The sequence below is a fragment of the Pungitius pungitius genome, chromosome 5 (genome assembly GCF_949316345.1).
Source record: "Pungitius pungitius chromosome 5, fPunPun2.1, whole genome shotgun sequence".
NCBI classification, from domain to species: domain Eukaryota; kingdom Metazoa; phylum Chordata; class Actinopteri; order Perciformes; family Gasterosteidae; genus Pungitius; species Pungitius pungitius.
Genome location: NC_084904.1, coordinates 2,233,740 through 2,247,156, shown reverse-complemented (window position 1 = coordinate 2,247,156; position 13,417 = coordinate 2,233,740). Strand labels below are relative to the sequence as shown.

The window sequence follows — 13,417 nt, the reverse complement described above, 5'->3', positions numbered from 1 at the left end:
CACATGTATCGCAAGCCATTCTAAACTCTCATGTGCACTTACATTTCATTTGATCTGACATGAATGCAATTTATTCTGCAAGCTTAGATGTTGGATAAGGTTTAATCTGACAGGAAGGTAACACATGCTTGACATTTACTTTGTGTTTGTATCCTGACAACCCATTGGACCATGTGCACAGGATCATCTCCTCTAGTGTGTGTGTGTGTGTGTGTGTGTGTGTCTCCTTACGCTGGCATTGCTGTAGCTGTATCTCATGATGAGATAGAGGGTGGCACAGGCCTGGCTCCTGTTCTCGTCGACGGGGCTGCTGCAGTACTGAAGCACCTTCTGGCACAGGTCCGCACACTGCTCCGCCTCCTCCTCAAACATTAGGTCCCCAAACTGCACACACGTACAGGCAAATTTAACCAGGTATACAGACACGCGCAGATATTTACATAAACAATTCTGGCTGGAATTAACAGTTTGCCACCCCCACAAGTAAATAAGAACATTTCATTTAGACACTGATCGGGTTGTGTTAAAACACGCACCCTCCAGAATTTCATGTGACACACACACACACGCACACCAAAGTCAAATTACCTTTACAACAAGCGCTCTGAGCGTGCTGAAGGTGTGAGAGAGAAACGTGCTACTCTGGTTGCAGGTGAGGGAGTGAAGTAACACCCTCAACACTCCGCCGACCACGCTGTCCTTACACTCAGCCAATGGCACTGCCTGGACAGGGGACATGAAAAAAATAAGCAAATCAATGAGTTTCAACCAGACGTCTACACAGAAATGTCTCTACCGAAGTCTGGAAGACTGTGTGTCATATGAGTGGATGGTATATTATGCCGTCTTTGTGCTCAACTCATTAAACTTTGTGTTCATTCACGGCAAAAAAAAACATGTACCTGCACTTTTTTACTCTGCTTTGTCGTAATTCACTGAGTAAAAAACACTCCGCTTTGCAAGGACCAAATGCTTTCCAGCAAGTCTTAATAAAGCAGATCAGGGTTTAGTCAAGTTCCTAATAAGGAACTTTGTTGGTGTTCAAATTATCCATTATTCTAATATATCTAATTATAATTTGGATTGGATAAGCTGAATATTTTTTGACTCTTATATAATAATAAGTGCATTATATTACCAAATGCCTTATTGGCAGTCTATATAACATTTGCAATGTTTTAACTTTTTGTGTTACAGTGTTGAGATATTGCATGGGGTTAGGTTGTGACCTGAACAATGGTTTCCAGCAGATCCAGCACGATAAGGTTCGCCTCTGTGGCTAAGTTTCCACTGATTATAGCCTCCTGGTCCAACTCTGCTTTTGTCCTGATGGAACACGGCGAGTGTAAGGAAAATATTTAGAGAATAAAGCACAAAAAAGAATGACGTTACTGATTAAACTGGTAATCTTGAAATCCGGTTTTAACTTACTTGTCCTGTTTGTCGTTTGTCTGTCTCCACTGAGTGAGATCTTTCCTCCATCGTAGATTCTCTCTGTGTCCCATCGTCCTATCCATTCCTGCGAGGGGTTCAAAAGCAACGAAATCGAGTAGCATGTTTACTTGAATACAGGTAATGGACTTAACTGTATCAGAGCAATTAATGCGGTCTAAAAGAAATTAGTTTACATTTTTTGTTTCCAAAAATAAATAAACATCTAAAGCTTACTTTTACAGTACCTGGGCTGCTTCAACAACAGAGTATTAAATGCTGCCTTACACAGAGCAGACACAAGTTTCCAGACTAACCTGCGAACCTAAGCACATCCTGCGCAACTTCAAATTGGTTCTTACAGGGACTTGCTGACCGCACATTTATAAAATGCTGATAACATTCACTATATTTTGTCCCTATTCACTATTTTATGTTACCAGGTAGCTCCAGTCCAAAACTTTGAATTATTTCAGAGAATGCATATCTAATTTTGACAGAAAAGAAATTGCAGGCGAAACGACAAAACACCTCCAACTCGTTTCATCATCTCCCCGCGGGCTCCCATTCCTCCCAGCAGGGCTTCTTCCAGCTGCAGCTTGGCCTGCTGAGATTTCTGCAAGGCCTGGGTGCTCACTTTGTCACTGCTCTGTTTACCCTGCAAGCACATATTAACCCGCTACAAATAAGTGCATACAATTATTATTATTATTTTTAACGCTTTGCATTTATCCTGTTTATGAAGTTGTCTATTATACACAGACACCCAGCAACTGTACGGATACAAAGAATGGTTGATAAACGTGCAAACTGACCCCATACTCAAAGCAGGACACGCAGATAGTGAGCAGTTCCAGCAGCTTGTTGAGCTGCGAGTGAGGCATGTCTACAGTCCAGCGCTGGATCAGGCTCCTATCGGCGTTCTTCATCACCCACAAGAAACACGCCAACAGGTGGCGACTGGTGTCAGCAGCCAGGGTGGCTACGGATTTACCTTGCTGGGAAGAGCAGCGAGACACAAAGTGTGACACAGTATCCAGAAGCTCTCACTGAACGCAAAGGACACATGCATCTGCAGTGTGTACACCAACAAGTTAGAAAAAAGGAAAGGCGTGCAGAACACAAAACTAAAATTTTAAAAACTCAAAATGTATTTTAATGGTAGGTAGATTTTATATATATATATATATATAGACAGCTGGGGAAATGCTTTAACGGAGATGCTTTACAGCACAATGAACTAGCCGACTGTCCCAAAGAAACACATCCATAACGCGGTCAGTGGTGGTCCCCCGCTTCCCTCACTCAATCATAAAGCATTTAGAACAAGTGTAGGCAACAATGTACAGGTGTATTATTCCCAAGCTTTTGTAAACCACAAACATCGCTGGCCACTTCTTTCCACACAGGCTTTAGTGAAGTATGGTTCTTTTCCCCATCCTATTAGACGTTAAATCTACTGCAGATTAATTTACCTTCATTCCTGTGATGAATGAATCACTTCGATAGAGGGCTACTGCTGCTTCACCGTGTGGCAGATTTGATGAATGTAGCCATTAACTTCCTAGAGCTCTGGTGTCCCACCTCGAAGCAGGTTTCCAGGTCTCCGTTTCATGGCGGAGCCAAGTGAAGCTCACCAGAACCAACATTCAAGATTTGTGGCATATAATCAAGAACAACGGTTCTTTATTTAAAAATAAATCTTATTGTGAAAACACGTTTCTGACATTGTTTCAGAGGAAACTGCCCTTAAAATGTGGAACAAGTGTCATGTTTGGATTTTTGATGGATACCAGGCCAATGGCTCAGTTGTGAAAAAAACTGTTTTTTCCCACAACAGCACTTCATGTAATAACCTACAAAGGACCGATAGATCTCCTGGAGAGAAGCAGAGCAAGAGACAGAGAGAATGGCAGCGTTCAGTTTTAGTGCCTGTGTTGTTGCTGTAGCTACACTTGATGGATGTGTTTGTCAAGGAGGACGGCCCTGTTCACTTATGATGGCGATGGCTTCCCATAAACCATCTCCCGCAGATGTGTGTGTGTGTGTGTGTGTGTGTGATTTTTCAGGATGGATGAAGTGTATATGTGACTCTGACAGCCAATCAATCTACCCCAGTGTAGCTCACCGGTTACGAGTTAGAATACTCAGACACAATCACACACACTTTTTGAAAATAATAAAAAGTTAAATTAAATAAGTTATCAATTTATCATCAGAGATTTATTTAAGAATTTTACCATGGATGCCATGGAGACGAGTGCATTTCGTCCCAGTGTGTTGAAGGGGTTTCCGGCAATCGCCATGGCAACAGACTGATTGATAGGGGGGACATTTTCAAGGTCATCCTCCGTTCCGCCAGTCTTGTTTTTCCCACCGCGCGTGTCAGAAACTACGGAGAACAACAGGGGTCACACATGCATGAGAAGAGCGGGCTGGAGCAAACCGGATTTAAATCACAGCGTTTACTGTGAAGAACTTATGCCGCTATAAAGTCTTTACCACAGTTCAAAAGGAATTAGGCACATACTGGATCAACTAGTTCATACCACAACACAATACACAACAAACAGTAAAAAAGATGTTGTTGGGAAAATTCAAATAAGGTTCAGAGTGAGTGGACAGAAGGTCTGTCACCTCTTGAACTGGGACATGGTGTGTTCAGGATCAGGACAGTATCCCAGGACGTCATTTTACAAAGTGTATTGTTTAGGTGTAAACAAGTGTTCTCTCCCATCTTTCTAATCATGAATGGCAATGCTATCTTTCCCTGGTGACCAATGTAGAGCTGCTCAAGTCAACTAGGTGTTCTTTTCCATCTCCTTCAATCGTAGACGACAATGCTCTCTCTCTGCGTGATGTGGAAGGGACCACTGAAAACGGATTCAGCAACCCCTCCTCGGAAAAAGGGGGCACCTTAGACTATAGAAATCAAAGCCAAGGGAAGAGTAGCCTTGCATCATGAATGGTATGCGTTTCAACTCTGCGCCACACTTGCAAGCATTTAATAAATGTCCTGTTCGATGATTTCACAATCGGTGTTGAGTAAAACAGATGTTCACAACACCAAAAGTCACAAATGACCATATCACCATTACACTAGAAATCACTTGTGTGTGTGTGTGCATGTGCATATACCAGTAAAGTCCAGATAGTTGGTGGAGTCGATGATGATTCCCACCAAGGAGAGGTAGAGAGCAGCCACCTTGGCTCTGACCTCCGGTTTAATACAACGATGGTCGAGATCATGGGAACATAGCAGGCTGGAGATGGCATTGATGGCCTTTCTCTGGACTTTTCCCCTGTAAATACAAAGTTTCATTGAATCCACCAGTGACCACAAGTATATATACACATATATATATATATATATATATATATATATATATATATATATATATATAGAATTCAAGCACATAAGCTGTTATTTACATTCTTTGGTACGTTTAGATGTTGTAATTTGTGCCTCGAAAGAAATCAGACAGAATAGCTTTGGAAAAACAAGGCAATAAGGACATAAAGACTTTTAATACCCCTCTGACTCCATGTCTAGGGCGGCACTGAGCTCTGTGAGCAGCAGACCGGTGAGGTAGTGCTGCTGCTTGAATTCCTGAGAAAGCTCAAACAGCCCCAAGATTCTCTGCTGCTCCTGGAAACTACACGAGCTGGAGGTCTGAATGGAGAGAGGAAATGAAGCAGTGACGGACAAAATAGAGAAGCGCGGGAACGTAACATGGCGACAATTCTTCCCTAATGCAAAATAAAGCACTTTTTTTAAACAATTCATTTTAAACTGAATCCCAACAAATCTGCTTCATTGAATGACTTCCCCAACTCCCCTTTGTAATTCTCCTCCGAGGCCCTTTTATTTGTACTTGTCTAGATGTTTTCTCTTCGATCAAAGACATAAAAGGCAATGGGACCTTTATTTAATTGACCTGCAACGCATGATAATGATGAAACATTGACCTAAAAGTCTGAATAACGAGGGGGCCAACCTGCGAGGAGATGGATGGACACGGTGAGGCTGGAGCAGAGCCAGGGCTGCTGAAGAAGAGACTCAGGTTGAGGTAGTGCTCGTGACTGCACAGGATTCGCAGGAACTCCAGACGCATGCTGATCAACGTTGGCATCGACACACTCTTAGCTGACATCTGTATGTCAAATAGAGGTTTACAAAACTATTCTGTATTATCTGACTGTCTCTTTTAGAATTTGACATCAAATAATTCCCTTAATGCACATATCTTTAGACACACACTGAAATGTTTTTGGTTTATTCTACCTGGTTGCAGTAGTTTTTAACCAGCTGAAAGACAAATCCACGGTCCATGAGAGACAGCAGGTCATAGAGGAAGAAGGCCAGGCTGATGTTGATTTTCTCCGCTTGCTCCGCTTCCTAAAAACGACAAAGGTCAACTATTCGTAAGCTGCACCTAGCGGATCTTGCCAGGCATCTGGCAGTGAAAGCAGACATTTGGTACCACAGAAGCAAGTATAATTAATCAAGCTCCCTCTTAGTTGGAGGACAGTGGCAACATGAGGGTGAAACGGCTTCTGCCAAAGATCAGGAGAACAGAAGAAACGGGGATGCAGAGTTTTAAATCTGACTGACTGGAAAATAGATGAGCAAAACATACTGCCACATCATCATCCCAATCACATGCCTCACCTTATGCTGCTTGACAAGGATGGTCCCAATCTCAGCCGTCACCACTGAGACAATTGTGGTGATGTCATCTTTGAACCGGTCAGAGAAGCGGCCCCTCCGGGGGACACTGTCCTTCTCGAGAAGAGACACGTGCTGAGCCATGCTTTTCACCTGTTAGAGAAACCATGCATCAAAATCTTCAGAAACAGAAAACCATGGAAGTGCATAGTTATTTAGAGCAAGAGTGATGAATGTGCATTCAATTCAAGAATTCTTCAGGTAACCTGACGTTAACCCAAGCTAACCTAAGTGATCCTTGAATATCTATCATCATGTCTATCATTATCTCATTCTTCATTAAATTAAAAAAGATGCTTTTTCTAAATGAAAGCGAGTGAATTTAGTGAAGTGGTTGTAGAAATAAACCTGAAATTAACTGAAGGGAGTGTGACTGTGAGTGATGATACACTTCCAAAACTCCAAATGGGTGATAAATCGTCGAGACACTTGATAAATTACTAACTAGAGTGATTTTCAAAAAGAGACCTTTGTTCCCCACAAAATAAAACCAAATTCATATTTTTAGATGTGTGGCCTTGAGGTCTTGTGTTGTTTTGAGAGAATACTTTAAATGCTCCACATACAGCTTAACACTGTTTGTCTTCGAGCTGTGTACTAATTAAAAAAAAACACTCTGTGTGATGTTTTTTTGAAAGCACACTGACCAGCAGCTCAAAGAAGAACCAGGCATATTTGTAGGCGTTCTCTCTGCAGACGCCGGTGCTGACGACCATCTGCAGGGCCAACTCTTCATGAAACTGCTGCAAAACGGAAAGTACAAACACAGGTCAAAAACGACCTCTCTTTGGTAATAATGACATAAAACAGTAAAACCGACACTCAACAAGTATCATCCAAATATCAATATGAATCAAATTTGAAATAGTTGTTGAGCTTTGAACGGGAAAAAATGGTCAACGTTATTCCAGCGGTTCTCAGTGTCACACTCCCACCGTGTGGTAACCACAGGGAACTTTCTCTTTAGATTAAGCTGTGCTGTAGGATGTTTAAGCTCAAAGTGTTGTTCAATACATAATGCTAGCAGTAAGAAGAAGAATTATTCAACAAATATGGTTATGCTATAGATACCATTATTTAATTTAATGATGTCAAGGTTCATACAGTCTATCCACACTGTAAAAGAATGAATATGATTTTAAGCAGCATTTAAGAACCGTTTAAACTACATTTGCTACAAACATAATTAGAAGAAAAGCCTTTGTTCATTTAAAATACTTAATAAATCTGGACTTCATCGGGTCTCTGCTATAACTTGGCTATATTAAACTACAGTAGAAGTGTTCTATGCTTTATTAAAAACACATTAAACATTACATTTCTTTAGAGATAAATTGACTGATGGCATTCTTTGCAAACGTTGCCACAGTTCCTCATTTTAGGACATCTCACTGTGCAGCACTGCAAACATATGATTGTATAACTCACAAATTTAAATACGTCTCAGTTAGACCGAATATATTAATTAATATTCAATAATGCAAAAATCAGTCATCAAGTTGCTCTGAACTATATTCATGTATTAACTAACAAGTCATGATGGTGGTAAAAAGTTAAATGGGAGAACCTTTTTACCTTCCTGTTGGAGGGCCTGGTGCTTCCTGTGGAGTTCTGGTGGTTGTTTAAGTCCACAATGGTGGACATGCGGCTGCCTGGGTTGTTGTGGCCCTGAAGACAGAAACACAGTTTCCATCACATTAAACCTGATGGATGCATTCATTAGAGTGGGCTTCTTGTGGCCTAATAGAATACCTAATGTGCTGTGGGGATGAATAGCAAATGACATGTTTTGTGTGGATGTGCCTGCTGGGATATTTACATACTGCACTGCACTGTGTGTGCGCACAGTTTGTCAAATGAATAAAACGTGCATTGGCCTGGTAAAATATGGACTTTTTAGTGAAAACTGTTAAAATTTATGTCACACACTTTTTAAGTCAATGCTAATTTCATGGATCATTTTTAGGAGCCTTTTTCAGTTGTTTCAAACACCCCGAAAAATGAAGACTCCCGTACCTGGGCACAGAGGATGCTTTTGACCTCAGCATCTTCAGCAGAGGTGTGTGGAGCGGGGATGTCGGGGTTGCTGCTGCTGCGGATTCTGGAATGGAGAAGCATAGAGCCGACTGTGGCTGCCGTGGCCCGACCCATGGTACTGTAACGGCTCTCGGCAGATGGTATGCTGCCTGAATCTGAACACAGGTTGACGGGCAGACAAAAAAAAATTAAAAAATCACCAAAATATATAAAAAGGGGGAAAAAAAAGGTAAGTAGGTTAGTATTCAAAAGTAGTTAATTCAGTACCTGAATTCTGCATGTCTCGGGGGGGATCAGGCAGACGAAACACCCAGTAAAGGTAGGTCGCCAAGAGGCTGTTCCTACCCAGCTGGTCCCTGATCAGCTCCTGACTGTTATGAAGACTGTTGACTATAGACACCACTGATTCGAAGGCTATCTGGGCTAGATTGGCTGTGGGACACGGACATAAAACATGCACCCAAAAATGTTAGATCAATAATATCCAAAATGTTACTATGATCGACAGAAGATGAATTTGTGTATGTACTATCTATTTCTAATATTGAGCCAACAATAAGAAAATGCTGAAAATAAATTGAATAAAGCCCAATAGGAGTCCAAGGGTGACCATATCAGAAAAACAGAGGAGCAGTAGAAGCTGGAGCAACGCTTAATAAATAAGCTAAATCCTCACCAGTCTGGCCAGCAATGACCATGGGCTGCATGATGAGGGTGAAGAGTTTATCAAGCACCAGATGGAGGAAGAGGACCAGAGGCTCTAATCTGGAGGAGGGCAGGGAGATGATGCTGAGCTTCAGCTCATGCTCCAGCTTGTTCTCTGGAATCTTCTCCTCCCTGACTCGTAGAGGAAATGTTGCGCCACCTTCCAGGGCATGACAGAGGGTGAAGAAACGCTCCAGGTGGTTGTCCTGGTACAGAAAAAAAATGATTTGTTGCAGTTTGGTACTTTGGTGGGGAAGCAGAGAGATAAAATAGGGTAAATCACAGAAACCAACCAAGAAACAAGTGTGAAAAGACTGTATGTCAGTGATGCCTCAGGATGGATAGCTTACGTGTGCACAGTATGGTGTTTGTATGTTTGGACTAAGTCTGTGCAGGATAGACTAAAATTGAAAGAGAAAAAAAACAGTTAATGTGTTGTTGTGTGCAACCACTCCTTACCTGTGTGTGTACTGATGAAACAGCTTGGAGCTCGAGGTTAAAAATCCCTTTGTGACCCTCCATCCACTTGACCGGAGGAGACTGGAGAGGAAGTTTCTACACAGCAGAGACACAGGAAATGTAACTATTTACTCTCCTCCATGTCTGTACTCAGTCTTTAATATGCCAATAAACATTAACGAATACTTGACATACACAAGCAAGATGTTGACATGAAGAACATATGTCTAAAACGTCTACATCAATGTTAAATGGGTGCGTTTACCTCAGGCGTGTGCAGTGAATAGTTGACAGGTAGTCGCTCCAAGGCAATGGGCAGACAAAACTGACCCGTCTGCAGTCTGTCATTATTCACTATGGGCAGCCACTACATAAGAACAAAATAGTTTGTAAGCAGAGTCCACTTTAATATGAATAAATGCAGGTTCATCTTCTGATGGTTGAATTAAATTAGTTCATTTGCTACAGCGTCGAATTTTATGAGTCTGGGGACAATCATCCCATCCAGCAGTACTTTGAGGTTACCGCTAATATCAGCATGCCAGCACCATTCTTTGTGGGTGCATTTAGAAATATGGACAAAATCTCACCGAGTATCCAATGAGCGTCTCACAGCTGCCACTCTGGTTCTGTTTCTGCTGGCAGCTGATGTGGTAGAAGGTGAAGAGCAAGTGATGTCTCTCTGTAAGACGTGCTGGAAGAGCCAGCTTCACTTCCTCATAAAAGTCTGGGGACCTGAGGATAAATCCAAATGAACAAGGAGTTATAGAGGAAGCCAAATAAAGACGGCGGAGGGTGGAGGGGGAAACCACCACGAGTGTGACAGCGAGTCAGGAAGAAAAGAATAGGACAAAGTTAAAAAAGACTCTATATACTTCAAAAAGAAGCTCTCACAAACAGGATAATGTGCACTTGCTTGTTATGGTAGGTAACTGCGGTGTAGACCTCTTGTAAAAATTCTGGGCCACTTGATTTCCCAAAAATGACCTGAGAATTGATGGGGGACAAAAAGAAAACACAGGAATTTGTTCACAATTACTTGCATTAGGAAGTAATCACGTAATGATCTGGATGAAAAGAATAATAATTACAACTAGGAAAGCTCTCCATAATGAATGATTATTGTGTTCAGACTGACAGGAACAACTGTGAACCTTTCCTTTTATTTAGTTATTATTTTTATATTAATTAAATTACAGAATGCACACAATTTCATGAGCCAATCCAGTGGAACCATCAGGATAAATCAATGCCAGTGGTGTGAGATTAAACACAGCAGCACTCACAGGCAAAGAGCAGGCCGGGTCCTCGCCGCTCTTGAACTGCATTTTGATGCTGATGTTTCTCGCTGATGTAAGCCTGTTGACAAAGTTTAGCCTCTGGGGGTAGACGTAGAGCAGGTTCCTGTATTGACACAAGGAGAGAAAAAGTGCCATGGACGCCTCCTGTTTAATAAATTCATGAGAATGAAAAGCCTTTCTATATATGAAATTAAGCAGTTCCAATACACATCACTAGATGGAAGCATCTGAGCAGCAAAATCTTGGTCACGACAAAAATCCAGAGAAACAATAATTCACCGTGACCTTTGTTTTTTTTAATCTGTTGAAACCTGGAATACAGGGAAATACCGAAGACACCTCTGAACGAATGTTGAGAGAATGTAAGTGTATAATATGCGTGCAGGGAACACACACAACGCTACTTGTGTTTTGTTACATGCAAAAGTATTTCAGAGTTGTGTGTTGTTTAAACCTGTGCTCACACAACCTGCCACCTTTTTGTTGCCACTACAAGGCCCTTTTACATCCTGGATGGAAAGTCCTAAAATAGAAGCAGTACTAGAAAGAGCAAAGCGGTGTCAGCTCTCAGGTGATGAGAACAGCATGAGGGTTCATGTTGCCTCTGGTCTTTCAGACCGTCAGTGAGTGGAACTTGTTTACACCTCTGTGGCTGTTTTTAAAAAAAAGGTATTTGTATTTAAGCCTGTTTGTTGAAACTGTATCACTTCACTGACAAGGAAAATGTATGAAGCGTGTGTATCTGTGGTAATAATATATAAAAGATGAAGCAGCGCCTAAAGCAGTGTGGGACCAAGCCGTGTTACATCATGCCTTCCAACCCACCTGTAAATGTTGTGAGGGACGAACACTTCACTGGATGGGAACTCGAGCACTTCCTTGATTGGCCGAATGTTTTTCTCAGCCACCGGTATCAGCGGGATGAGCTCAGTGGACAAACATGCCAGTGGCGTGTCATGGATTGGAGACATGTCCAGTTTTATGGAACCTACAATACACAAGATCAGTCAATTTCTGCATGTGTATTATATCCCGTCATCTCACTTGAATTATCTGCCATATCAATATACATAAAAATAAAAAAAATGACAACAAACTCTATCTCCTGTATGCATGTAGCTACAAGCTACAGGCAGCCTGCGGTTAGCGTAGCTTAGCATAAAGACCAGAAACAGGGGGAAACAGCAAGCAAACTGCAAACTTAGTCTTTTTACAGTGCAATGCTAAGCTAACCGGCCACTGGCGCTAGCTTCATAACAGTTGGACACAAGACTGGAATCAATCTCCTCAATGATCTGAAAGACAGCTGATGAACCTAATTCCCATAATGTAAATGTAATCTCTCAGTTAATGAAAATAAAAATCGGAGTATGTGTGTGGATTTGATGAGAGAGCTGACCTGATATGGTCTTCACTCTTCTCTGGGGAGTGGAGGTTTTCTTGATTTCAGACAAAAACTTGAGCAAATCCTCATCACTCAAACGATCTCCCTCCTGACAAAAACAACAAACAAACACACACACACACACATTAAATACATACACAATATCAGACAATGTTTTTACAGTGACGTCATTAAGGTAGAAACTTATTTTACACCCCCCCCCACCCACCGAATGTTTCATCAAAAAGCATGTTGTATCTTAATAAATAAATAATTGCCTCTATGTGCGTAAGTAGCGTTCTGACCTGTTTAAAGATGGTGCTGATAGTGATGGTGGCAGGTTTGAAGGCAGACACGTTACAAAATTGATCATCAAGGGTATTGTAACGTTCAGAATTCCTCCTGGGAAACTGCGCCCTGCGCTCAATGCTGCTGGATTTACCTGGGAAAAATAAATACACACACGCTTATAAACAATCCATGGAAATGCACACCATAGGCGTCCCACTCATTAGGACAAACACACAAGCACACACCCCCTTTCAGGCTGTCTGAGTCGGTGACGTCGCGCTCCATCGTGGCAGTGGAGATGACCTCCATGATGTTCACGGTTGCCCAGGCAAATGGCATGCGATAGCGACCGAGCCTCTGGCAGAAAGTCTCCGCCTGACCTCGCAGTTTCTCCAGCTTGTCCTTGTTCTGAAAAAGGAGCAAAACGATTTTTGAATGAAGGAAATATGAAGCCGCTTAGAATTTAGGAATATAACAACGACAGGCGTTGATGCATGATGAAGTAAAATGTGCTTTAATGGGTTGGTGGTTTGACTGTTTAATTACCTTTACAGATTCACATTCCCTCAGTGTCATGTAGGGGTCAGCACAGTCACCAATCTCTCCCTGCTGGAGAACCTTTTCAATCTAAAAAACACACAAGAAGTCAATGGGCCATTAGAGCAGCTCAGAATGATCCAAATACACAAGTCATATATTGACGAGCCAGACATATAAAAGGAAGCATTCAACTGAATTACAGGGTATATAAAACCAATTCTGGGAAAAGGACTGAGATATTTAAAGCCAGGGTTAAAATAGGAGGATCCTTTTACATCTGCTACACACTGTTGAATGTAGGATATGTTAATGATGGCTATGGATTTCATTTTTACCTTGATGACCAGGTAGATATCTGGGGAAGGGTAGGTGATGGAGAAGATCGCAGATCTGGCCAGTGTCGACTGGTCCACGTGTGGAGTGTGAGGCTTCAAGATGTTTTTCAAATGTTCCGAGTTCAGATCGAAGTAGAAGTTCTCGGATATCTGAAGGGAGACGCAAGTTTTACTCTTCACCCCATTAAGGATTTTGTTAAGAAGA

The 13,417-nt window shown here is 41.8% G+C and overlaps 1 protein-coding gene across 2 annotated transcripts in view; it reads right to left on the bottom strand.

Annotated features, from left to right (window-relative positions):
• dock8 (dedicator of cytokinesis 8) overlaps window positions 1–13,417 on the bottom strand; it is a 45,005-nt gene that overhangs the window by 12,609 nt on the left and 18,979 nt on the right. For both annotated transcript variants that reach the window (XM_037482113.2, XM_037482114.2), the window contains 28 exons: window positions 13,213–13,362; window positions 12,884–12,964; window positions 12,583–12,745; window positions 12,352–12,488; window positions 12,062–12,155; window positions 11,488–11,650; window positions 10,648–10,765; window positions 10,278–10,348; window positions 9,952–10,096; window positions 9,627–9,728; window positions 9,362–9,457; window positions 8,874–9,108; window positions 8,465–8,629; window positions 8,177–8,352; window positions 7,736–7,828; window positions 6,808–6,903; window positions 6,104–6,253; window positions 5,717–5,830; window positions 5,430–5,585; window positions 4,965–5,104; window positions 4,570–4,733; window positions 3,672–3,823; window positions 2,247–2,429; window positions 1,963–2,089; window positions 1,432–1,519; window positions 1,230–1,326; window positions 589–723; window positions 232–384 (listed from right to left, as the gene is read on the bottom strand). In XM_037482113.2, coding sequence (XP_037338010.2) covers window positions 232–384; window positions 589–723; window positions 1,230–1,326; window positions 1,432–1,519; window positions 1,963–2,089; window positions 2,247–2,429; window positions 3,672–3,823; window positions 4,570–4,733; window positions 4,965–5,104; window positions 5,430–5,585; window positions 5,717–5,830; window positions 6,104–6,253; window positions 6,808–6,903; window positions 7,736–7,828; window positions 8,177–8,352; window positions 8,465–8,629; window positions 8,874–9,108; window positions 9,362–9,457; window positions 9,627–9,728; window positions 9,952–10,096; window positions 10,278–10,348; window positions 10,648–10,765; window positions 11,488–11,650; window positions 12,062–12,155; window positions 12,352–12,488; window positions 12,583–12,745; window positions 12,884–12,964; window positions 13,213–13,362 — 3,744 coding nt within the window. The remainder of the gene's footprint in view (window positions 1–231; window positions 385–588; window positions 724–1,229; window positions 1,327–1,431; window positions 1,520–1,962; window positions 2,090–2,246; window positions 2,430–3,671; window positions 3,824–4,569; window positions 4,734–4,964; window positions 5,105–5,429; window positions 5,586–5,716; window positions 5,831–6,103; window positions 6,254–6,807; window positions 6,904–7,735; window positions 7,829–8,176; window positions 8,353–8,464; window positions 8,630–8,873; window positions 9,109–9,361; window positions 9,458–9,626; window positions 9,729–9,951; window positions 10,097–10,277; window positions 10,349–10,647; window positions 10,766–11,487; window positions 11,651–12,061; window positions 12,156–12,351; window positions 12,489–12,582; window positions 12,746–12,883; window positions 12,965–13,212; window positions 13,363–13,417) is intronic.